Raw genomic sequence first — 24476 nt, 5'->3', positions numbered from 1 at the left:
TCACTCTTCTTTCATTATTTCCTTCATTCTTTCCTCTTCCTTCTGCCTATGGGTGACTCTACACAGAGTGATAAACCAAATGGTTTCCTGTACACCAGGAAACAATTTACTACTTTGGGTGGTAACCTTATATCCAAATTGGGGCACCTGGTGGTTTAGTAGGTAATTAAGGTGCTCCAATCAGATTCAGCCTGTGTAGGTTTATATCCAAGGAGTGGTTGGGGTTTACTGCTCATACAATGCCACTCAGGGAAGTGTGAGGCAAGTCACTCTCATCTTAAATGACAGGACCAACTTGCCTAGCCCCGGGCTCCTACGCTCCTCATGAGGCAACGTAGCATTGGATGATGGATTATATATATATATATATATATATATATATATACTGTATTATACAATAACAAAGACTGCATAAAAAGCATAGGATATACAAGAAGACTAATGAGTCATATTCAGAATAAAGAGACAAATGCAGAGGGAGAAGCGATGGGTGCAGATTATCAACATGATGGTTTATTCCTTGCATGAAGCATCAAGGAGAGGGAAACAAAGGACATACCTCCACCTATCAACACATTGTGAAAAGCAGTGTTAGCCCTTTCAATACAATGATAATTTTTTATTAAATCTTGCTGTTGCCAAATTATTTCATTCATCCTTAGAATACCACACATAAAAAAGAGATTAGATACTCCCTTCTCACCACTACAATGATAACAATTCTATGTTATCACAACCCCCAGGTGATGTTAAACTGCCCTTGTGCTTATGTAGTTAACTACCAACTGCATAGGTGTGCCTTAACCTTAATTAGTATTAGTGATGTTTGAGACTGTTTTCATACAACGCCACCTGCCATATTATGTTTTTATAATTCAATAACATTACTACCCTGCGGGGCAGAGATATAAAGGTGAAGGAAAGAAACTGGGAGGGAGAAGGGAGCAAGGGTGAAAAAGAAGTGAGTTAGTAAGAATCTTCACACTGTTTGCCACCAGAGTTTGCACATTTGACCAAGTGGCAGAGAGGGCAAACTGAAGGTCAGGTTCATTATCTCACTTTGACTTGTGCTGTGCCTTTATTGCAACAGTTTGGAGAACCGGATTCACTTAGATATGTTGAGGAAAATGGTATGAGTTGTCAAAGCAAGATGGCCAACTTTGTGATGTTACTCTGAATAATTAACACCAATTATTGAAAATTATGATCACTTGAGAAAGAAGGTAACTCCCAGTGTGATATTACAGTCAATGGAGAGAGCCTGGAATTGGTGATAGAGTTCAAATACCTGGGTAAAGTGATATGGGAGAGAGGAAAATGTGCAAAAGATGTGGAAAGTAGAATGGCACAAGGAAGGAACGTAGCTGGTGCTACGAAGGCCTTGATAAAAGACACAGGCTTGAGTGTTGCTGCTGCGTGAGGCTTACATGAGGGAGTGTTGGTGCCAATTTTTACATATGGATGTGTGACAATGGTGTGGCATGAAAATGAAAAGTCAAGAGTAAAAGCAGTGGAGGTAGGACTGCTGAGGAATGTATGTGGAGTGCAGAGAGTGGATAGGATACAGAATAATGTGATTCATGAAAGATGTGGAGTGAGGAAGTCTGTGGACACCAGAACAGAAGTGTGTGTACTGAGATGGTTTGGTAATGTGGAGAGAATGGATGACAACAGAGTGGTGAAAAAGGTATATCTGAGCAAAGTTGAAGGAGGGAGGAGGCAAGGTATGCCAAGAAGGTGGAGGGATATGGTGTGTGTGTGTGTGAGGAAGAGAGATATGGAAGTTGCTGAGGCAAAGGGACTGACAAGAGACCGAGCTGGCTGGATGAATTTTGTGTGGAGGAGTGCATAACCAGGGATTAGGAATCCTTTTTTATCATGACAGCATTCGAACTGACTCTATCAGATAGGTATATGTGAAGCTACAGACATGGTGAAGTTTTTTGGCCTATCTGATGGAGCCAGGATTCAGTGGGCTCGACTGATAAGTGAATGGAAACGTGGCCCACTGAACTGGGCAAACTTTGGCTGTCTGGATGTTGCTACTCCTCACCCTGCCCTAGGGTGGGAAAGAAGGTCCAGATGATGATGATGATGATGATGATGATGATGATGATGATGATGATAACTTTCTATCTATTTGTGGACCACCAGAAAATGTCATGGGCCACACATTAAGCACTCCTGATCTATTACTTTTGTACTTATTTTTGACCTGGATCACTCTCTTCTTAAATGTCAGGACCAACTGCCTAGACCCGGGCACCTACGCTCCTCATGGGGCAATGTACGACTGGATGATGGATGGATGGATGAATATATTTTTCAAATAGGAGGGAACAGAGTAAATAAAACCTTTATAAACCCTGTCACTACTGTGGGCTCTCCAAAACTGAATAAAATAGCCTGGTAACAGCAAGAATTATACATAAGATATCATCACTGGGAAGGGTTTGAGTTCTCCATGAACATCACTGCTAAATATATATCCCTAAGTTCCAGGGTTTAAGATATACTTCATGATTCTGAATAATTTTCATATAAATTCTTTTATTATTCATCTATCTTAAGCTCCCACACACAAAATTCATTACCTTAACTTACAATTACTCTTGCATATCAAGATAAATATGTACAAAATTTCTTTTACTCTATGATGAAAACAGAACAGAGAAGCAAAACACTGGATGGTAAAGAGGACTATTCCCATAAACATGATTTTCAGGAGACAATGGACAGACCCCAAGCAATGGAAGCCTTAACATATAATTATAATCATTTTAACCCCTTCAATCTGAGGATGTATTATTGTGGACTCTAATACTAATCTTATTCCTTACAAAAATAATGAGACAGTGAGCAATCACATATGAAACTCAGTCATATAGTTTCAGAATACCATGTTAAAAGTTTCATATTTGCTCAACAAAAGAAATGAAACAATATTACTGCCTGCAACTGCACTTTATATTTTATTCTTGCTACTACATGATGAATTCACTCAACTTGGGAGGGATTTTGGGCGACAAAGGAGTTAATGAAGTCAATATCTAACCCTTCTAATTACAAAAATCAATTCTACATGGGTAAAATCGTGACATTAACAAGAGTACAATAAAAAATTTATCTTTGGAGTGATGGGATCTGAAGACTATGTTTATAGACATACATAGGTAATTTCTATATTGCTAAATGAATACAGTAAAAACAGTCAACCCCATTATATCCACTCTGCAGCGTAGGGGCCCAAGGTTAAGCTACCACAGTTCAGTATATTTAAGGGCAGATAACCAACAATCAATATCCTGACCTTTTGCTTTTTCCACCCAAGCTAGCAAGAATATAAAAGACATCCTTGGATTGAAGAGGCTAATTTTATAAGAGCTGGTCCAAGGACAAAACTTCAGTCTGGGTTATCGTCATGTTTGCCTGGAAAATATAAAACTACAGTACCGTTCCAGTACCATAATTCCCTAGATGCTCATCTTGGTGATAAAAGTGCAAGGCATCTGTTGTGAGCAAATAGAATGGATGCCACACCAACCCAATTAAAATGCAAAATAAAATACAACAACAGTGAGTTCAACCAGTTACAACAATACTCTAGCTATTGATAATATAGTGTAGAATATTAAATAGGAGCAAAAACAAATCCAATTTCCAATACATATAACCTTTTAAGAAATGTCTCGTGTTTAATACAGACTCAACCGAAAGGGAAATTTTGATCTTGGTTAATTTACTACAAACCACATACAGTACATGCAAAAATAACCACCAGTTTTGCTATATACCGGTAGCAACTATTAGCCTTATTTCTTTACTCATGAAAAAACTATTTGAAGTATTTAAAATAATTTAAGAAGTAAAATATGGTATGCTAAATGACAGTAGCTTGTTTCCAGCATGCTACTAGTACAAGTCTGTCTGTATCAGTAAGTTACATCCAGGAAAATCATAAAACAAATCTGAAATTAGATGACGATTAAGAGTTCTGGTAACTTTATCTGATACTTTCTTGTTTTCTAAGACGAAAATTCACTTGGCAAGCTAGTAAGAAAGTGAGAGCTGCCTCCTATAGTGTTATAGATCCAAACTACCTATACCAGCTACCAAGTAATTATAAAAACATTCACTGTGAAATGTTTAACTGGCTACTAAATGCACTGCTGTATAGTTATGGCTTCACTTTTTAGCTATGTTTTATGGCAAATACAAAAACTGTAATAGTGTGAAAAATATAAATGCTCTAAATTTAATTTATCAGAACACTAATGATTTTCATTCACAGTGCTGTACTTCTAAGATATTCAAACCCAGCCACACAATCACCAGTACTGGTAATTCTGTCTAACAGTAAACATGTAATATCCCCTTCAGTACAAAAAAATAACAAAATGTGTACAGTATATAGGTATAAAATCATCTACAGTTATCACCTCAGCTAAGTTCAAGACACAAATAGTCCTTCTCACTAGACTTGTCACATTTGCAACTCTGCATTTCAAACACACAACACTAATGGATGAACAAATGATTTTATAACAGTACATTCTTTCACAGTCATACTCACATATGTATACCTGTACACAGTACAATATTCAAATCACACATAGAGGAGAAAAATGTATCATCTTCTATCCCAGAAGACTATCTAATTTCACTTCCTTGTAGAGAGGGCATTGGCTAACCAGTCCATTGCCTGGTCAAGCCCTTCACCTTTAATGGCTGAAGTTTTAAAAATCTGGAAGGTGCGGGTTTTGAGTGCGTCAAGACCAAGAGCTGCATGAACCTCTGCCACTGTCATTGCTCCTTCCATATCCTGTTTGTTGGCAAGCACTGCCAAAATAGCTGACTTCAGCTCTTCCTCCTGATGAGGCAAATAAACCAAATCAATTAGAGAAAAGGTCATACTGAAAAGCATTGCCACACTACAGGATGTCCTCGTTGTAAGTTAAGGATGTGTTCCTAATATCACAACTTTCCTTACAGATGGGACTGGAACTTGGCAAAACAGGCAAATCAGTTTTATAAGGAGCAATGGAACTTTATATCATCATCATCACCATCCAGACCTTCTTTCCCACCCCAAGGAAGGGTGAGGTAGGGTCCAGAGCCAGAAAATTATTAACAGAATGAGATACTAACCAAAGATTGCCCAACTAGATGTGCCACATTCCCATTCATTCATCAATCAAGCCCCCATAAATTTACCAGTTTCCTTCCCCCCTCCCCACAACTTTATAGCAAAAACGCAAGTAAAAGAAGGCCAGTTATAACAATGACTGCCAGTATACTGACACAAATTTTGGTGCATGAAATATGAACTTTGTATATCATACTGGTAGCTTTCAAGTACAACAAACAGTACTAAAATGTCTATTAGACTTACTTCCAGCATAGATACTAGCTCCTGTTTGGAAATTCCTATTCTGTCTCTGTCAGCTGAATCCACCACATAAATGATGGCATCGGTGTTTGAATAATAACATCTCCAGTATGGTCTGGAAAAGATTAATTACATTAGATATTACAGAGTATTTATCATCATTCTAACTTTATTTTTCCTTAAAAACAGTGGGTATGATCCAACAACTAAAGAAAAAACTTATACCGTCAGAAAACTCAACAATGCTCGAAGAAATGTCACAATTTCATTAATCTGTCCTTCAAGCTTTATATACATACATACATACATACAAATACAGTATATATATATATATATATATATATATATATATATATATATATATATATATATATATATATACATTATATTATATTATATATACTGATATATATATATATATTTGGGTTTATTGCTCACGTAATGCCACTCAGGGATGAGTGAGGCTGGTCACTCTCATCTTAAAGGCCAGAACCAACTTTCCTAGCCCCGGGCTCCTACGCTCCTCATGGGGCAAAGCAGGATTAGATGATGGATGGATATATATATATATATATATATATATATATATATATATATATATATATATATATATATATACACACACACACACAAACACACACACACACAAACACACACACACACACACACACACACACACACACAGAAACCTTCGATATAACAACCTAGTTGGTACCACACCCTTGAAGTTAATGCAGAAAGTTTGTTGAAGCCAAACACCATGCTGTTTAGCAATTTCCCGTGTCATGGCTTTTACCGAACAAACATCGTTAAATATACAGCGTTGTTTGGCTGTAGTCACACACAATAACATACACCTAGGTCTAAATGACTCTTCTCAATAACTAATGCTCTATTTATGACTCCTCTCAAGATGCTGGTCACCCTGAGACTAATGCAGCGTTCTGCGGGATGCGGAGCACATGCGCATGTGTGTGTGTGGGGACACCAGGCTGGTTGGTGTTTCCCACACATCCATTCTTTTACTGAACATAATTTGTTAAATGAACATAACATTCAGCCAGCTCAAGGTGGTCTTTAAAACCGTAATTTGTGGAAAGAGGGTTCAGTATATCGAGGGTTTACTGTGTGTATATTCATTTTTCATTCATTGCCAGACGCCATGTATCCCAAACGGGGTGGCCAACGGCTTAGAGTTAATTGTTTTACAGGGAGGGGCACTAATCCTCCACCAACCCCACTTGACACGTAGGGATGCCAACAGCATCTGGTGTTCCCAGGTGGTCACCCATCCAAGTACTAACCAGACCCAACTGTATATATAAATATAAATACAGTATACACATATTGCCTCTTTTTTCTATCACTATACCAAATATTTGGAATCTTCTACTACTTTCAAGTACATCACACTTTGAACCATCTCCTCTAGCAACAATATTCACCTTACTCTTACCCCTAATTATTTTTAAACCTCACCACTCTGACAACCACAAAACTCAAAGCACATTTACAAAAATTGCATTCATTCTTATTCATATTATTTATAGGCTACTCAATTTAAAGCAATACCAAAAAAGAACTTATGTTCAACCATAATTAACAACAGTAATCAAACAACAATGTACCATACCTGATGCTTGTCTGTCCTCCCAAGTCCCAGACCTGGAACCTTAAATTCTTATATGTAACTTGTTCTACATTAAAACCTATTGTGGGAATGGTGGTCACCACTTCTCCAACTTGGAGTCGGTAAAGGATGGTTGTCTTGCCTGCTCCATCCAAACCCAGGATTAAAATTCGCATCTCACGGGACCCAATGAGGCCCCTGAAGTAGCTCAGCAAAGCTCCTGCAAAAATGGCAAAATAAGCTTAAAAATATTTACATTTTCTTGATTACCGTTCAAGTAAAGAAAGCATACTATTAATAACCCTTGCCCCTAGTCAGAAAAAATAAATGATGTTTCATGGTGAACCTGCACTCATCAATTTTCACTGGTTTAAGTAATAATTACACAGAAACTTACACATCTGCAGTTAATGCTAATACTGTACCTGTACAGTACAGTAGCTAATTACTAATACAGTAGGTATGCACAGTACGCAAATCGCATAGTATACGAGGACCTATTTTTTATTGAATTTTAGTGTATTTTTTAACAGTACACGAACTGAACTCGTAATAGGTGAGATGGCAGCGAAGAGGGGCCCAAATCCAGGGTTACCCCGAACACACGACACTGCCACCCCAAGACGTGCCAACGGTTCCCTCATCACCCATTACCGGCTGCCTCAAGAAAGTGAGTAATCACTCCCTTCAACATCAGAAGAGCCATTTCTTGGGGAGGATCAAGAGGATGATGCAATGTCTGAGGTGTCAGTAATAGACTCTGAAGGGTTTATGAGCGAAATGAGTGCATTAGCTAGTGAAAGTGTCAAAGTGCTGGTGACAAGAGTGGTGAGGAAGGTGGTCTGTTGGGTGGTGCAGGAGGTGCACGCTAGGTGCCTCACCCTGCCTCGGATCCCTTTCTTACATCCATCAAGCCTGCTGTCCACTTGGGTTAAGGTGAGTAGCTATATTCTTGTTGGTTTAGTTAAGCCATATCCTTGTTGATTTAGCAAAGCCATAATCTTGTTGGTTTACTTTATCTTAGGTAATATGTCTTAGATAGTTTCCCTGTATAGTACAATACAGTACAGTACTTAGGTCTGAATGGAGTCTCAAGGGTTACCGGTGAAGGGGGGTGTTGCTCATATGTAATTTTTCCCGTAAGTTTATGTATTAACAGTACGCGAAATCTTAGTACGTGACCTCCTCTGCTGCCCATAAACTCGTATACTGTGCGTACCTACTGTACTATGGTCATGGAGGTAATTTGTTCATGGCTACCCCTTCTGGAATTAAAGAGTCTGGCTATACACTGGGACAAACTAATACTGTATATTGTAAGTATCGGTAATGGGGACTGGAAATAGGATAATTTAGGTGAGGCATTTTATGAAAAGAAAATGAATATAATGGCTCTGAGCCAAATGATGCTGAAGGGTATGGGAGAAGAGGTGTCTGGGGATGAAAGGAGAAAAGTCTGGAGTGAATGAAAGAGAAATGGCAGTTTTAAATCGAATAGTTGACTCCGTATTACCTCCTCCTTAGCAATTTGTCTTGCAATTGAATCCTTAACCCTTGCTGAGCTGCAGATGTCATTATGAGGCACAATGAAGGTCTGCACAGGCTAAGCTGCAAGCCTCATTTGAGGTACAATTTACATCATCATCTAATCCTATGTTGCCTCATGAGATGCGTAGAAGCCTGGGGCTAGGGAAGTTGGTCCTGACATTTAAGATGAAAGTGACCAGCCTCACTCATCCCTGAGTGACATTATGTGAGCAATAAACCATGGCAACCCTCTGGATAAAAACCAACACAGGCTCAATCCAGCTTTAGTGCTTTAACTATCCACTAAACCACCAGGCGCCATAGTTTGGTTATATGGTTACCAGGTACCACCCAGTGTTGTAAATGGTTTCCTGGTGTTCAGGAAACCATTTGCCTTGTTGCTCAATGTCGAGTCACCCATAGACAGAAGGAAGAGAAAAGAATGAAGGAGAGGACATAAGAGGAGGGAAGGAAAGAAGGAAGAAAGCAAGGAAAAGGCAGCCACCCAAGAGCTGCACTACAATGAGTGAGTGGATGATGAGAATCCACACCTACCTCTTAAAATTTACACTGGTCATAAAACAATGGCTAAGAGGAGATAACTATGGTACCTTCCAAAGAACCAGCCTGCCAGAGGTTAATGTTCCCCTGTGTGTTACTTATATAATTTTAATATCCATATAGTTTGCATCTGCAGCAAAGATGAGGGCTTTTAGGAGTAATGTGCTGAATGTACAAAGGATGATATGTTCATGCATGCCAGATGCACCTTAAACACTAAAGTACTCTATACCAAACCCCTAGTCTTTTGGCATATAATCATAAATATGAATTCTCCTGTAACAGATAAAGGGACAGATTGATTTCTTCACACACTGTCCCTTTATGTACCAAAGAATGTAACCTACTTAATACTATATGCCCAGTGGCAGGAATGTGGTAGAGATTGCTTTGTGCATGCCTGAATTTACTGGACAGGACACTGATCAATCCATTCCAGATTAGTCTGTCCCCATCCTAACTGGAACGGCTTGGGGATGAACTAGTTCTACAGATGGGTTGGCCTGCTATTGATCCTCTCCCTCAAATATAACCTACTGTTCTCTTCAAGCAGACTCAGCAACTTTTTACAGGCATGTCTATAACATTAATAATAAGAGGGAGTTTTATATCTTCCCGTAAGCGTTCATATTATCCCGATCAACGAACAGTGGCCACTATCAAAGTGCAGGACCCAATTTGTCATAAACCTCATCTCATGGTGTCTGAAATGGACATATAACCCAAGGCATGGTTCTGGGCTACGTAGTTTACTTCCATATGGGCCTTATGTTTCCAAACAGAATTCGATGTTTTCAGCCAAGTCAAATACCACCTGAAAGCGTAACATAACCCAACCTATCTTCGGTAACGATTACTCTGACTACACATGATTACAAACTAAACTGCATTTTACGATATGCTGGCTTGCAAGATATACATGGTTCATAAAATTAAAGACAGAGGCTCTAAACCGAGTCGTCTACTTTGAGAAGACACTACACTGATGCCTGTGGGCCGCTTCCACTTACACGTCTATGAAACACTCGGCTTCTTGTCCCTTGACAGTAATGCTATTTACCGTTAGTAACTACCATATGCATAATCTAACAGTACTTGTCATTCTCGTATCTCTTTGTTTCTCTGCCTAATCACTCTAATACCCAAGAGAAAAATTATCTTGAGTCACTTCAGCTTAGTAACCTTACCCATCTCCGATATTGTTGTTTGACAGCTGGCAAGGAAAACAAGGTCTTCTTACGTGGATAGTTTATAAAACAATTGACGGTCGCATCGAAGGATTCAATTAGATTTATATATAATTCAAGACATTTACAGTTCGTGCATGTGTCCCAGGGGCATTGATATGAATCACTACCTTATTAGCCTATTCAGTATTCACTTGAATAAAAATTTCAAAATCTGCATCCACATACAGACAGCTTCAAAGGTTTCTATACATAAACTCCAATGCGCAAGTATCATAAGGGCTAAAGATTTACACGTTACACAATAATACATACTCTCTGTACCTTTTACAAAACCAAATATTTCAATTCAGTACTCTCTGGCTGGTAGCTAGCACATAGGCATGATTCTCATGTGACATAGGTCTACAAGAGTTATTTCTGTGCAGTACTGACTGCCTATAGTACATGCACAAGATCCAGCATGTCTTACGTAGGTTAAGTTTGATAATTATTGTACCTTGGATGTAGCGGCATGTTATTTGTCCAATCACTAACTGTAGGCCTATATGCCTGTATTGGCTGAAAGTGTGTGGCAAGACCCACCACCTTTCGTTGTATTAGCGCTCTGTACCTTTTACAACAATAAATATTTCGAACACCCCGCTAATACACACCATTCCTGAATGAGATAGCCTAGAATGTGGACGCGGTGACGTGTAATTCACCGGGTCGGTCAGGATCACTTGATGGTCGTGATCGTCAGCTTTTACCCTCCCGGAAGGGAGCTGAGAGCTCATATAGTCCGATCTAAGGGCAAGGCTGTGACCTTCACACACGCGCACACCCGTCCCCTTGCTCAAGGGGGACAGTAACCACCCACTTCGTCAGTGAAACTTTCGCAACCTGAGCGAGGCGCGAACTCCCGTCCACCAGTTGGCAAGCGGGAACGTTACCACTGCACCAGCGAGCGGTGTGAGGGTCTTTATGAAATATATCTGATACTCATGGAAAGTGTTATGCTACGTGTTCTAGGATCGACTTCTCGTCCTCTGAACACGAGCTACTGAGCTGGGGACCCTGGGGTTCACTTTCGAGACCGGGTCTAGAATACACAAGAGAAATGGGGCATAAAAACTCGGGCCGACCAACGTCACACGTATTTTACCTCAATTACAACTTAGAACAGAATACAATATTAATATTATACACTGAGCAGGTAAGGGGACACAGTAGGATTAGTGGACTCTAGCCCGGGCTGCTATGGTCTTGGGCTGCTCACAGATGTCGTCCGGGTGTGGGAGGAATCTCAAGTGTGCCCTCCCGCAGGAGGCACGGGACTACTGCCAAGGGCTGGGGCGTCCGGAGTGGGCTGCTGGGCGGCGTGGGGGGAGGCCCTTCCCTAGTGGGGCCTCGGTGGGGAAGGCTGCCCTCTGGACTGGGGCCGAACAGGGCGAGCAGGCGGACTTGCCTTCGCCTACTCCTGGAGGAGGACCGCTTGCTGGCGGGGCTGGGGAGGTCACGCCCCGTAGTCCTAGGGGTGCCCCTGGGCGTCTGGGGGCTGCAGTCTCTCTCAGGTCGAGTCGCCGTCAGGAGCTGCCTGCGGCGTCCCTTCCCCCCTGGAGTACGACAGCGAGGGGCGTCACCGGGGCGCTGGCTGCAGGGCGCTGACTCCCAGGCTTACGACAAAGCCTCACCAGTCTCCAGCTGCAACTCTGCCTGGGAACTGTTTCTGTGGAGAGAGAGAGAAGGGTGTCCCGCTCGGCCTCTGGGTGGGTGGTGAAGCGAGCAAGGGACGTCCTCCGTGGGGGTAGTCGCAAGGGCAGTGGACGAGGGACGTACGGTGGCCGTTCCCTCCCCGACGCGGATGGTGGCCATCGTCGTGGTTCCATGTGCCCCTGAGAGAACAGGCGAAGGGCGTACGGTGGTCATCCCTTCCTTCCCGGTACGGACGTTGGCCATCACCGTGGTTCTGCCCTTCTCTGGGGCCACAGCAGGAAGACGTACAGTGGCCGTTCTCCTCCCGGTGCAGACGGTGGCCGTCACCGCGGTGCTGTTTCCAGGAGTGGCTGCAGGTGAAGGGTGTACGCGGTGGCCGTCCCTTCCTTCCCGGTGCGGATGGTGGCCATCACCGCAGTCCTGGAGGGGGTAGCAGCAGATGAGCGTACGCTCTTCTGCTGCCTGGGACTGTATTCTTACAAGGCCCACCCCGATCCTGGCGAGGGCTGTTCCTAGGAGTGGCTGCAGGCGAAGGGCGTAAGGTGGCCATCACCCCGGTCCTGCAGGGGGTAGCAGCAGAACTTAGCGTACGGTGCCCGTCGTCACGGTGCTGCCTGGGACTGTATTCTTACAAGTCCCACCCCAATCCTGGCAAGGGCTGGTCTGGCTGGAGAGTTGTGTACCAGCACCGCGTTCCTCTCGCTGGGTCTGCTTGAGAGGAAGAGGGGCGCATGGTGGCGGGGGACATAGGACCGTCTGGCTCGGGCCCTCTACGCAGTGTACGCACTCTGCACGCCTCCCCGTGGTCTCTCCTTGGAGTGGGTGTTGCGACACCCTATCCGTGGCTCCTCCATGGGGTGGGTGTTGCGCCACCCCTTCCGTGGCCTCCCCTTGGAGTGGGTATTTCAGAAAGATTGCTGGGACTGTGTTATCTTTTGTGTTACTCTTAGCATTGACTACACACACACACACACACACACACACACACACACACACACACACACACACACACACCAAAGACTTTTATGGAAATTGTACTGTCAAGGAGGAATCTAAGGTAATCTGTATTACTGGATGCATTATTTTCTCAGAAAAAGGGAAAGGAGAAAATTACTAAGGGGAAACTACTCATCATGGAGATATGTGACTGGTGGAGTTCCACAGGGCTCAGTGCAGGGAGAAATTATGTTTTTAATATTTATATACACATGACACTGACAGGAACACTGGAAATGGAAACTATCTAAACATGTTTGCTGTTGATGCAAAAATACAAAGGAAAATTACAAACACAGACTCTTGCAGAGAGCTACAAGAAGAATTAAATAAGCATCATCTATCTGTCTATTGCCAGACGCCTTAATCCCGTAAGGGGTGGCCACAAACAAATCGCCTCCATGTCGCCCTGTCCCCCGCCATTTCATTGCCCTGCTCCCAGCTCACACTCCCCTCTCTCATATACCTCTCCACTTCATCCCTTCATCTCATCCTTGGCCTCCCCCTCCCTCTCCCCCCCTCCACCTCACTCACATATACTCTCCTCGTCAGTCTCTCACTCTCCATCCTCTCCACATGGCGAAACCACCCTAACGTGTTTCTCCTAACGCTTCCTTTCACACCCACAATCCACACCACAATGCACCTTCACTTCTTCATTTGTCAGTGTCTCCATAATATGACTCCACAGGCTCCTCTCAAATAACTCATTTCCATTGCTCTCACTCTTGACTTCTGTCCCTCCAACAAAGTCCAAGTTTCACTTCCATACGTTAGAGTTGGCATCACAGTGCTGTCATGCAGTAGCTTTTTCACTACCATGCTCACTTCCCTGTTTCTTATCACTGTTTTCAAGGAACCAGCAACCTTGCTTCCCTGTTATAAGCATCATGAATGGAGCAATATATGACAGTGTGGACAAATGCCATGTCATGAAGTTCGGTAAAAGTGGAAAAAGACCACAGAATGGAATTATAAACCAGAAGTTCAACCCTACAAACATCAGAAAAGAATTTGATAATCAGTAACAGACTATCTCCGGCTGACCACATCAATGAGAAAGTACGGAACATGTATACACTGCTTGCTAATATAAGAATAGCATTCATATATATAAATGATGACAGGCTGAGAAAGATAATCACATCATTCATTAGACCAGCCCTAGAGTATGCATCAGTAGTCTGGAATCCACGTCTAAAACACACACACACACACACACACATATAGATAAGACTGAAAAGGTATAAAGGGCAGCTTTTATATATTTTTGCTAGCAGATGATTTTCATTACATTTTGAAGAGGACCTTAGTAGTGATAGGGGTAATGAATTAATTATCTAATCCCCCAGTTCGCAAAGTCGCTTCCAAGATGAATAGAACTATAGTTAGAAAAAAAAAGGGGGGGGTGGAGGAATACGTAAACGTCATCAGATAAAAGGGTTTAGTGAGGGAGGGGACGCTCTCCTCTGGCTGAATGATAACGTCGTCTGGTGTTATCCAGGATAAAAGAAAGCGTCCTCAGGAAAAAAAAAAAAAAGGGAAGGGGGGGGGATGGGACATGCAACCTAACCGTCATGAGGGTGGCGCGGCGGAAATTCTTTCTTAACTCATTGGCTCTTCCCCATTTGTTTCATTCATTTTTTTTTTTTTCATTTTCCAAATTCGTTCACTTCTCGTATACATTTACTTTGCATTTTAATGTTCTCATGCAATATTCCCCCCCCCCCCTAGATGCCTGATGCGCTTCCTCTCGGTGATTATTATATCCCTTCAGTCCGATTACTAGGTGTATTTTAATCAGTCCACTGCAAAACTATTTTACACCCTAGGGTCTAGGCAGGATATCTGGTGGTGGAGATAATGAAGGCCATATCCTATCCCCACGGTTCGAAGTTTCCCCCAAACTGAATAAAGCCGTCTGTAGGTAGCGTGAATAAAGAATACGTCATCGGCTTCAAAAAGTAACCGTAAGTTTGTTGGGTAACGATCTTCCTGTCAAATTTTCCTAAAAATGTTTCTTGTTTATTCCCCTTTCCCCTCATATCATCATAATCCCGTCTTCTCCAGTTTTGTTTTCTTCCAGCTAATAAGATTATTTTATTCAGCTGTCATTTGTCATGTGAACCTGGGAGTGTTGTGCTGCAGCCATTATCCTTTTGAATGTGGTGGTATTTTACAGTTTATTCCTGCCATATCAATACGATTTTATTCAAGGTAAAAGGCTTTCAATGTGCAGTAGTTGGATAATGTTTGCATTAACCACTTCACGAAGAAAGGGTCAGCAGCTTGGTTGGACAGTGCTATTATACCTGATTTGAGCAAGAACAAAATGAAAACTGTGTTCTTGGTCGGGCAACTCTAGTATTCGAAACTAGTTAACAGAAGACGATTTTGTTGATGCTACGTCTGTGAAGGGGGATATAATTACATACCTTGGGGAACACCAGTCTTCAGCCTTATAATAATCAGTCCGTTTTAGCAGCATGAATTATAGTTATCAAAATCACAAAACTGGTATGCAGAAGACGGAATTCAAAATCTTGTTCATTCATGAAAGGAATCTTGGAACAACGTGAATTTGGCGCGCCAGTGGTGCCAGTTTGTACGACTAAAGCTATATTATCAAGTACATTTTAAAATTCCAGTGGTTTAAGAGCATAAGTCTAACATATTTGGTACCTCGAAAATCTAGCCTTGAATATATTCTATGCTAGGAGTACTATGAATAGGCAATTTTGAGTAGTATCGACATACATATGACACCAACAAACATAACGTACAATGTATTTTTCCTTTCCTTTGACAAAGTAGTGCTCACCACGAATCCTCAGTAGGCATCTGGCTGTCATTATAATCTCTTAATATGATTGTCTGTAGCATAACTGAATGTATTTCGTTGATGGCACACAATCAGAGTCAACGAATTGTTTATCATTCATATTATGTAAGCACTAAAGCGGATGAATACAGGCGTGAAGGATGCTCATTGGCTGAGGATGAGAAACAGCTGGGCATTCCCGCCAAATTCAAGCTTTCCATATCCTCGACAGAGTCGACATCGTCAGTCTCACTCGGACAACCGTAGCGTTGGGACTACTGTTTCCTGAAGCGTCGTTTAACCTCCAGATTTAATACAAGATGCCAGCCAATATTCTGACGGAGCGGATTAACAATGTGTCACTTGAGGATAAGGAAAATCAGGTTATTTTATTTTTTTTGTACCAGGAACTTTAGTTATTAAGCAATAATGCTGTACCATAAGTATTGTCGCTGTTAATCTTAATAGGGGGAGAAGTAATTATGCATATCAATAATTTTGCTTTCTGTTGCAGATGGAAAAGCAGCAAAGCCTTCAGAAAAGTCCACTAAAGAGTAACAGTGCTGTGAAAGAGCCTACAGTTAAGGCAAAAAAGGTAAGCCCGGAAGTTCTTATGTAACTGAAGATGACAACGGTTTATAGAAAACTATGGTAGATAGTATTGCATGCAACAAGTTGAACATAATTATCTTTCTAAATAACTTACATTATTAACAATGGGTGTCTGGTGGAAGCATTTAATGGAGTGAATGGAGCCTTTTTAATTTATGTAATTATAATGTAATAACTTACGATTAAGTGCCTCTGGCCAGCAAGAGGCTAGTTTGATAACTTGTATTCACTGATGTCAATCAGATTAATGAAGATTCTGCATTTCTTGCCCATGGGCATACTCAGAGCTTAGCCTATTCGGTAAACAGAGGTATTGTGGCCCCTCAGTTTCTGCCCTCATATTGCCAGACGCAGTTCCTGAAGGGGTTGCTACAAACAAATTTCTTCCTTCTCTCTGTCGAATGCCATCTGGCTGTCCTCTCCCACCCGCCTTGCTTATCTTTCACTCCATCCTTTACTCTCATCTTTGATCTTGCCCCCCCCCCATCCACCTCATACACATGCAGTCTCAGTCACTTATTCTCCATATGGCCAATGATCTCAAATTATTTCTAATGTTTTCTAGGGCCTCCACATCAATAGCACAACACTCCTCCACTTCATTTGTCTGCCCATATACCCACTCCCCTTCCAAACTCATTTCCATAGTTCTCGCTCCTCAGCCCTTACAATAATATCTAGACTTCACTTCCTTACTTTTGGGGGGACCACAGTATTACTGTGATCACTCCTTGAGACAAAACTGAGCCCTCCCATTATTTAGCACCCGTTTATGGTAGTGAATCAGAGATGATAAAATTTCAATATTTTACCAAAAGAGATGTACTGTAATAGTGTAACAAAATGACGCTGAAACGAGATAAGCGACCTTTATGGTCAATAAGATCCCATGGTTGCTCCATTGATACTGTATAGAGCTCAGTGGGTTGCACTAGTCCTTCCCTGTAGTGTCTATATATATAAAATGTGTGCTACTATTCCAATTCAGGTATAGCTACTCTTCAGTGGGGAAGTCTCTTTAGTTAAGATTAGTAATCATATTGTATTATGTCACAAGTTCCAGTATGACATTTCATTGGCTTTGAAGCATTACTGACATGAATCTAGGTAGTCTGGTTATTCAGCTATACTAAAAAATACATGAATTAATACTGCTCACACTGAACAGGTTGTTGCAGAGGACAGGGATGTGGAGCCACTACTGCGAGATAATCCTGGTCGGTTTGTAATCTTCCCAATCAACTACCAGGATATCTTTGAGATGTACAAGAAGGCTGTGGCTTCCTTCTGGACTGTAGAGGAAGTAGACTTGTCAAAGGTAAAGTCACTGATGTTTACTGTGCATATATCTTAGTTTTCCCACATGAATACAGTATGGTTTGCTGTGGTCTAGAAGGTAAACATGAGTTGTGCCCCCAGGTTCATCAGGATGTGGACAGGAGATTAAAGTTGCCCATCAGCACTCCACCATCCTCTTTCAGGGGGTAGGGAGTTAAGAGGTATTTAACTAGGCACTGTGGCCAAAGTATATATCTGCCACAATGTGGATGTATTACTGCTGGACATGTTTGGGAGTGAATCGGGACAGTAAACTGCTAGGTTACAAACTAAAAATTGTTTCTAGAACAGCAAGTTTCATTTTATCCCCTTCCAAGGTGTAGAGGCCTAAAGATAGGGTATTATTGTCTAGAATGTTAATGGTTGATGACCAGTTTCCTTTGGTGGCATTACATGATAAAAATCACCAAATCCTCTTGGGGAGGAAACCATTGGAAGACTGCCACCAATTGAGGCATTTGAAACACCTGGACATAATCAAAGAATGTATGTCATTGCCTACACAGGATGCCAAGGAAAGTTTGAAAATGAAACAGTAACTGAAGAGGCAAACAGACAGACCCTATGTAGTAATAGTACCTTGGAGAGAAAATGAAATTTCTAGGATAAGGGTATGTAAGAACTGGCCAGAGGTGGTTTGCATAGATTTCCCCTGGAGGGAGGAAAGTATCGAATGTACATACACGGACTTTCTATTCATTTCTGAATTTCACCATTCTGTTAATGAGAATCTGGCTCTGTAGGCCTATATAAATTAAAATAGGGGGGAGGGGGAGTATTTAAAAACATTTACATGAAATGGTTGCCTGAGGCTACAGTTTTCACAAATTAATGGAAATGTTGACTGATGTGCATGTGCTTTTTACTGTATATTATTGATTTGATTAATAATGTATTTGTGTTAAATGGTTTTTATGTTTACTGTGCTTTTCCAGGACCTAGGAGACTGGGAGAAGCTGAAAGATGAGGAGCGTCACTTCATATCCCATGTGCTGGCATTCTTTGCTGCCTCTGATGGCATTGTGAATGAGAACCTGGTAGAGCGTTTTTGTCAGGAGGTTCAGATACCAGAGGCCCGATGCTTCTATGGCTTCCAGATTGCTATGGAAAACATTCACAGTGAGATGTATAGTTTGTTGATCCACACATACATTAGGGATACAGAGGAACAGCAACGTCTCTTCAATGCCATAGAGACTCTGCCTTGTGTCAAGAAGAAGGCTGACTGGGCACTGAGGTGGATTGGCCATGACACTGCCTCATATTCTGAGAGAATAATTGCATTTGCAGCAGTTGAAGGAATATTTTTCAGTGGTTCATTTGCATCTATATTCTGGCTGAAAAAGAGAGGACTGATGCCTGGCTTGACATTCAGTAATGAACTGATTTCACGGGATGAGGGCTTGCATACTGATTTTGCCTGTCTTATGTTCAAACACCTGGTGAACAAACCTAGCCAGGGGAAAATTCATTCCATTATTAGTGATGCTGTAAAGATTGAACAAGAATTCCTTACAGATGCTCTCCCAGTGAATTTGATAGGCATGAATTGTGTTCTGATGCGTCAGTACATTGAGTTTGTTGCTGACCGTTTGTTGCTTGAGCTGGGTTGTGACAAACTGTATGGTTCTGAGAACCCATTTGACTTCATGGAAAATATATCACTTGAAGGAAAGACCAACTTCTTTGAAAAAAGGGTGGGAGAATACCAAAAGTGTGGGGTTATGGCAACCTCTGACCAGCGTAGTTTTACTCTTGATGCTGATTTTTAAGTTTGTATGTGCTACAAAGTATAGTAATACTTTACAATAATTTTCAAGGACATTAGCTTGCCCTGTGCAATTTTAAAACTTAAGTTACATGTGCATTCTGATGCACATTAATTTAATGTAGCTTCATTATATGAAACTAATTACATGAGGATGGGAGGAGGTCAGGTCCAGAGAGGAAGAACAAGCATAATCAAGAGATGTAGAAATATGTCTACTTCACAAGCACACTCATATTTCATATTACCGGTTAGTTCAACAGATACTGAATTAGAGAAAAGATTGGTGCTATACCCTTGCCATATACTTTACAAAATTTTCCAACTAGCATGATCCACTCAGTACCCTAGCCTCATCAACCTACATACCATGCTTTCTCTTTATATCTCCATCATTTTGGTCTACCAGGCATCTCTCCTTCAAACTTGCATAGATACACCCTTATCACTACCCTACTCATCAATCCTCCCTACCTGACTGTGCCATCTAAATGCACTTTCTTCACTCCGGTTTCAACAGACTTCCTTACTCCATATCTTTCATGAACACATTACATATTCTTTATCCCATCAGCTACACACATTCCACAATCCATTTCCATTGCTCTTACTCAACTTTATTTTCATGCCTGTATATGTAACATGGGCAAATCAAACTGGTTTTGCTATCTGACAAGCTAATCTTAATTTAAATGGGTAGTTTTGACACTTATGGGCATTTGTAGAAATTGCACAAGTTAGTGTAATCTGAGCTGCAGTACACACTGTTAAAACAGTAGAGGCTGTTGTGTACTGCATTTAACTGCAGTGGTGAGTTTGGACACTGGGTGGTATGAATGGTTGGTCGTGTGAGGGTTACTGGACCCCTCTTGACTGCTTCCTCCAGGAGGCCTTCAAAATCAAATGGAGAACACTTTCCTATGAGTTGAACCTCATTTCATGTCCAACCTTGCAACTGACAGTTTGCATGTAAGCTGCTTAGAGATTGTGGTTATGTTGAAATTGCACATAGAGTCCACTATGCATTATTGATGTGATTTCCACTGATTGTTTGTACTGCTAAAGATGCAATTAATTTAATAGTACTGATTGTGAATAATAAATTTTCCCCACTATGTGTTTGTACTGCTAAAGATGTGATTAGTAAGTACTGATTGTGAATAATAAATTTTGTACTTTTTATAAATGCATAATTTACTTTAACCTTTGGATGAAAGTAAGAAAAGACAGCCTATTTCACTGGGCATAATTTCTTCTTTTTCCCTTTCCTTTACCTGGGCCATCACACTTTTAATGTGGAGTAGGGTTAGGATTTGTTTATTTGACTGAATCTGAAAATATAACACTTTACAATCTTGTTTAATCTTCAAAGGTATATCCTGAGTCAATATATACATTCCCAGGTTAAGACGAGCTGAAAGGTCTGAAGGGGGCTAACGATTTGATTTACTTAGGCTTCCCCACCTACCATAAAGATTCTCATATCTATCATCCACTCAATGTAGAGGTGCTGTATGATCTCTACACTGAGGGACAAGCCAAATGGTTTCCTGTACCCAGGAAACCACTTACTATGCTTGGTGATAACCATATAACCGGGGTTTCTGGCAGAGTTAAGTATCCCCCTATCCAAAATCACAATCATGGCAGTCGTTTCAGAGAGCCTCGGAGGGCCCAATACCTGCTCAGGGACCCAACCAAATGGGCTGATTCATGTGGAATGTGAGAGGTGTGAATGAGGAGAGCAAGAGGGTGGAAGTGGTGAATGTGTTCAAGAGTGCAAGATATGCTGTGGTGGTGGTGTGTGAAACAAAGATGAAAGGGTGCGAAGTGGAGGAGTGGGAGGGTGTGAAATGTGTAAGATTGGGAATGAATGGGCGAGGACGATGCAAAAAAGGAGTTACTCTGTTGATGAATGACGTGTGGCAGAGTGGAATGAGAGACTACAAATGTATCAGCTTGAAGTGTAGGTATGTGAAGTTCAAGTTTGAGAAGGTGAAAGTGGCGTAATTGTAGCATATACACCGTGTGAGGACAGGAGTGAGAGAGAGAAAGACAGGTTTTGGGATGAGCTGAGTGAAGTAGTGGGAGAAATGCCCAGGAGCTATAAAGTGATTGTAATGGGGGATATGAATGGAAAAGTAGGCACTAGTCCTGAGGATGACATAATGGGTTGTTATGGAGTACCAGGAGAAAATGATAATAGGAAGAGACTAAAGGATATGTGTCAGGATAGGAGGTTGTGCATTTGTAACTTGTACTTCAACCACAGAGATGCACATAAATATATGTGGTATAGAGGGAACGGGGATTGTGTTGAAAGAAGCCTGATTGATTATGTGCTTGTAGAGAGGTCGATGATGGGAATGGTTGCTGATATGAGGGCCTTGAGAGGACGATGTGGAGGTCTGTCAGATCATATATTGTGGTATGCAAGATCAAGCTGAGAGGAACGAGGTGGATCAGGAGAGAGAGGAGCTGTCAGGGAGAAAGACTGAATGTTGAGAAGCTGAGGATCAAAGAAATGGCAGATGATTACAGGACCAAAGCAGAGGCGTTAGAATTACTGAATTGGAATTAAATGGATCTGGACAGACTGTGGTATGCATAGAGGGAATGCTAAAGCAGTGTGTGGTGTGGCAAGAGCAACAACAAAGAAGAAAGGTACGGCATGGTGGGATGAGGAAATAAAGAGAATGGTGGCGGGAAAGAGGAAGAAGTGGCTAAAGTGGTTACAGAACAGGGGGTTCAGTTGAAATAAGAACTGAATATGTCGAGAGCAAGGAGCACGTAAAGAGACTAGTGAAGAGGAAAAAGGAGGAGGTAAATGAGGATCTTATATGAAAAATGAATGCGAACTACTCTGAAAATAGAAAGTTATTCTGGAAAGAGGTGCGGATATGTAGAAGTGAAAGCAAAAAGAAATGTGATGGTGTGAAGGATATAAGTGGTAGATTATTAACCCATGGAGATGAAGTAAGGACCAGATGGAAAGAATATTTTGAAAACCTGATGAATGGGAATAGAGAGAGCAGACTGGCTGTAAACACGATTGGTTTTGGGGGTGTGCAGAGAAGGAATGCAGTACCAGGAGACATGACACACACAGGCGAAAAGTGCTGTGAAGTGGCTGAAAAATGGGAAAGCAGCTGGGGTTGATGAGGTGTATGCAGAGATGCTTAAGTGTAGTGGAGACAGTGGAATGAAGTGCTTGTTGGAGATATGTAAGAAGGCATGGATGAGTAAAACTGTGCCTGCAGAATGGAAGAAGGCTGTGATTGTACCCCTGTACAAAAATAAAGGTGAGCAAAGTGAGTGCAAGAATTATTGTGGCATAAGTTTAATGAGTGTGGTAGGGAAGGTATATGGAAGAATTATTATAGAGAAAGTAAGAGAGATATGGAAGAATTATTATAGAGAAAGTAATAGAGATATCAGAAGTCCTAGTGAGTGATGAACAGGGTGGCTTTAGGAGTGGCAGAGGATGTGTGGACCAAATAATTGCAGTGAGACAGATAGTAGAGAGGGCTTGTGAGAAGGACTATAAGGTGTTTATGGCATTCATGGATCTGGAAAAAGCATATGACAAAGTGGACAGAGAAGGATTGTGGAAAGTTTTGCGCATATGTGGAGTAGAGGGTAAGCTGCTAGGTGCAGTCAAGAGTTTTTATGATGGTAGTGAAGCATGTGTAAGAGTTAATGGGCATCTAAGTGAATGGTTCACAATCGGTGTGGGCGTGCGACAAGGTTGTGTGATGTCCCCATGGTTGTTCAATACATATATGGATGGGGTGATGAGCGAAGTAAAAACACGAGTAATGGAGAGAGGGATGGTGTTGGTAATGAACGGTGATGGATGGAATATCTCAAATTTGTTGTATGCTGATGATGCAGTACTGCCTGCAAGTAGCGGACAAGAACTTGGTAGGCTAGTGCAGTTTTGCTGATGTCTGTAAGCGTCGTGCCTTGAGAGTAAATGTAGGAAAGAGTAAAGTGATTGTTACTGAGAAAGAAGGTGACTCCCAGTGCGATGTAACAGTGAATGGATAGAGACTGGAACTCGTGAGAGTTCAAATACCTGGGTACAATGATAGAAAGGAGAGGAAAATGTGTAAAAGAAGTTGAAAGCAGAGTGACTCAAGGAAGAAAAGTAGCTGGTGCAATGAAGGCCTTGATAAGAAACAGAGGCTTGAGTGCTGCAACTGCACGAGGCTTACATGAAGTGTTAGTGCCAACTTTAACATATAAATGTGAGGCTATGGTGTGACATGAAAATGAAAATTCAAGAGTAAGAGCAGTGGAGATGGGACTGCTGAGGAATGTGTGTGGAGTACAGGGGGCAAATAGGATACAAAATAATGTGATTCGTGAAAGATGTGGAGTGAGGAAGTCGGTGGATACCAGAATCGAAGAGAGTGTACTGAGATGGTATGGTCATGTGGAGAGAATGGATAACAATAGAGTGGTGAAAAAGGCATATCTGAGCGAATTTGAAGAAGGGAGTAGGTGAGGTAGGCCAAGGAGAAGGTGGAGATATATGGTGGATGAATGTGTGAGGAAGAGAGGTTTGAAAGTCGGTGAGGCTAGAGAACTGACAGGAGATCGAGCTGGCTGGCTGAATGTTGTGAGGAGAAGTGCATGATCAGAGATTTTGGCACCCCTTTTTAACATGGCAGCGTCTGGATCGACTATCGGAAACGATTACGTGAAGCTACAGAACGTGTTGAATGTTTTTGGTGTATCCGATAGAGCCAGGATTCCGGGGGACTGAATGATGAGTGAATGGAAACGCGGCCCATTGGACTGGGCAAATTTGGGCTGTCTGGACATTGCTACTCCTCACCTTGCCCTAGGGTAGGAAAGGAGGTCTGGATGATGATGAGATATGAGAATGAGTACAATGGATCCAAGCTGATCTTGTTAATGGTGTTGTGGCACAAGGCTTGTCT

General features: G+C 41.7%; 2 protein-coding genes across 2 annotated transcripts; one reads left to right on the top strand and one right to left on the bottom strand.

The window, feature by feature from the left end:
- Window positions 1-3990: 3990 nt before the first annotated feature.
- Window positions 3991-10306, bottom strand: Arl1 (ADP ribosylation factor-like 1). Its single transcript, XM_080267799.1, has 4 exons — window positions 10295-10306; window positions 7023-7239; window positions 5393-5504; window positions 3991-4870 (listed from the first exon to the last, which is right to left on the bottom strand). Exons 1-4 carry the CDS (start codon window positions 10296-10298, stop codon window positions 4661-4663), a joined length of 543 nt encoding a protein of 180 aa, XP_080123925.1. The 5' UTR covers window positions 10299-10306; the 3' UTR covers window positions 3991-4660.
- A 5823-nt stretch (window positions 10307-16129) lies between these two features.
- On the top strand, window positions 16130-19558 carry RnrS (ribonucleoside-diphosphate reductase subunit M2). The gene is made up of 4 exons (XM_080267798.1): window positions 16130-16192; window positions 16324-16404; window positions 17590-17739; window positions 18695-19558. The coding sequence occupies exons 1-4, from the start codon at window positions 16130-16132 to the stop codon at window positions 19529-19531; spliced, it is 1131 nt and encodes a 376-aa protein (XP_080123924.1). The 3' UTR covers window positions 19532-19558.
- Window positions 19559-24476: the final 4918 nt, after the last annotated feature.

The sequence above is a fragment of the Coenobita brevimanus genome, chromosome 25, assembly GCF_032717465.1.
Source record: "Coenobita brevimanus isolate Jiangsu-jjx chromosome 25, ASM3271746v2, whole genome shotgun sequence".
NCBI classification, from domain to species: domain Eukaryota; kingdom Metazoa; phylum Arthropoda; class Malacostraca; order Decapoda; family Coenobitidae; genus Coenobita; species Coenobita brevimanus.
The sequence above is the reverse complement of the archived record's forward strand: the minus strand, read 5'-3'. Positions and strand labels throughout refer to the sequence as shown.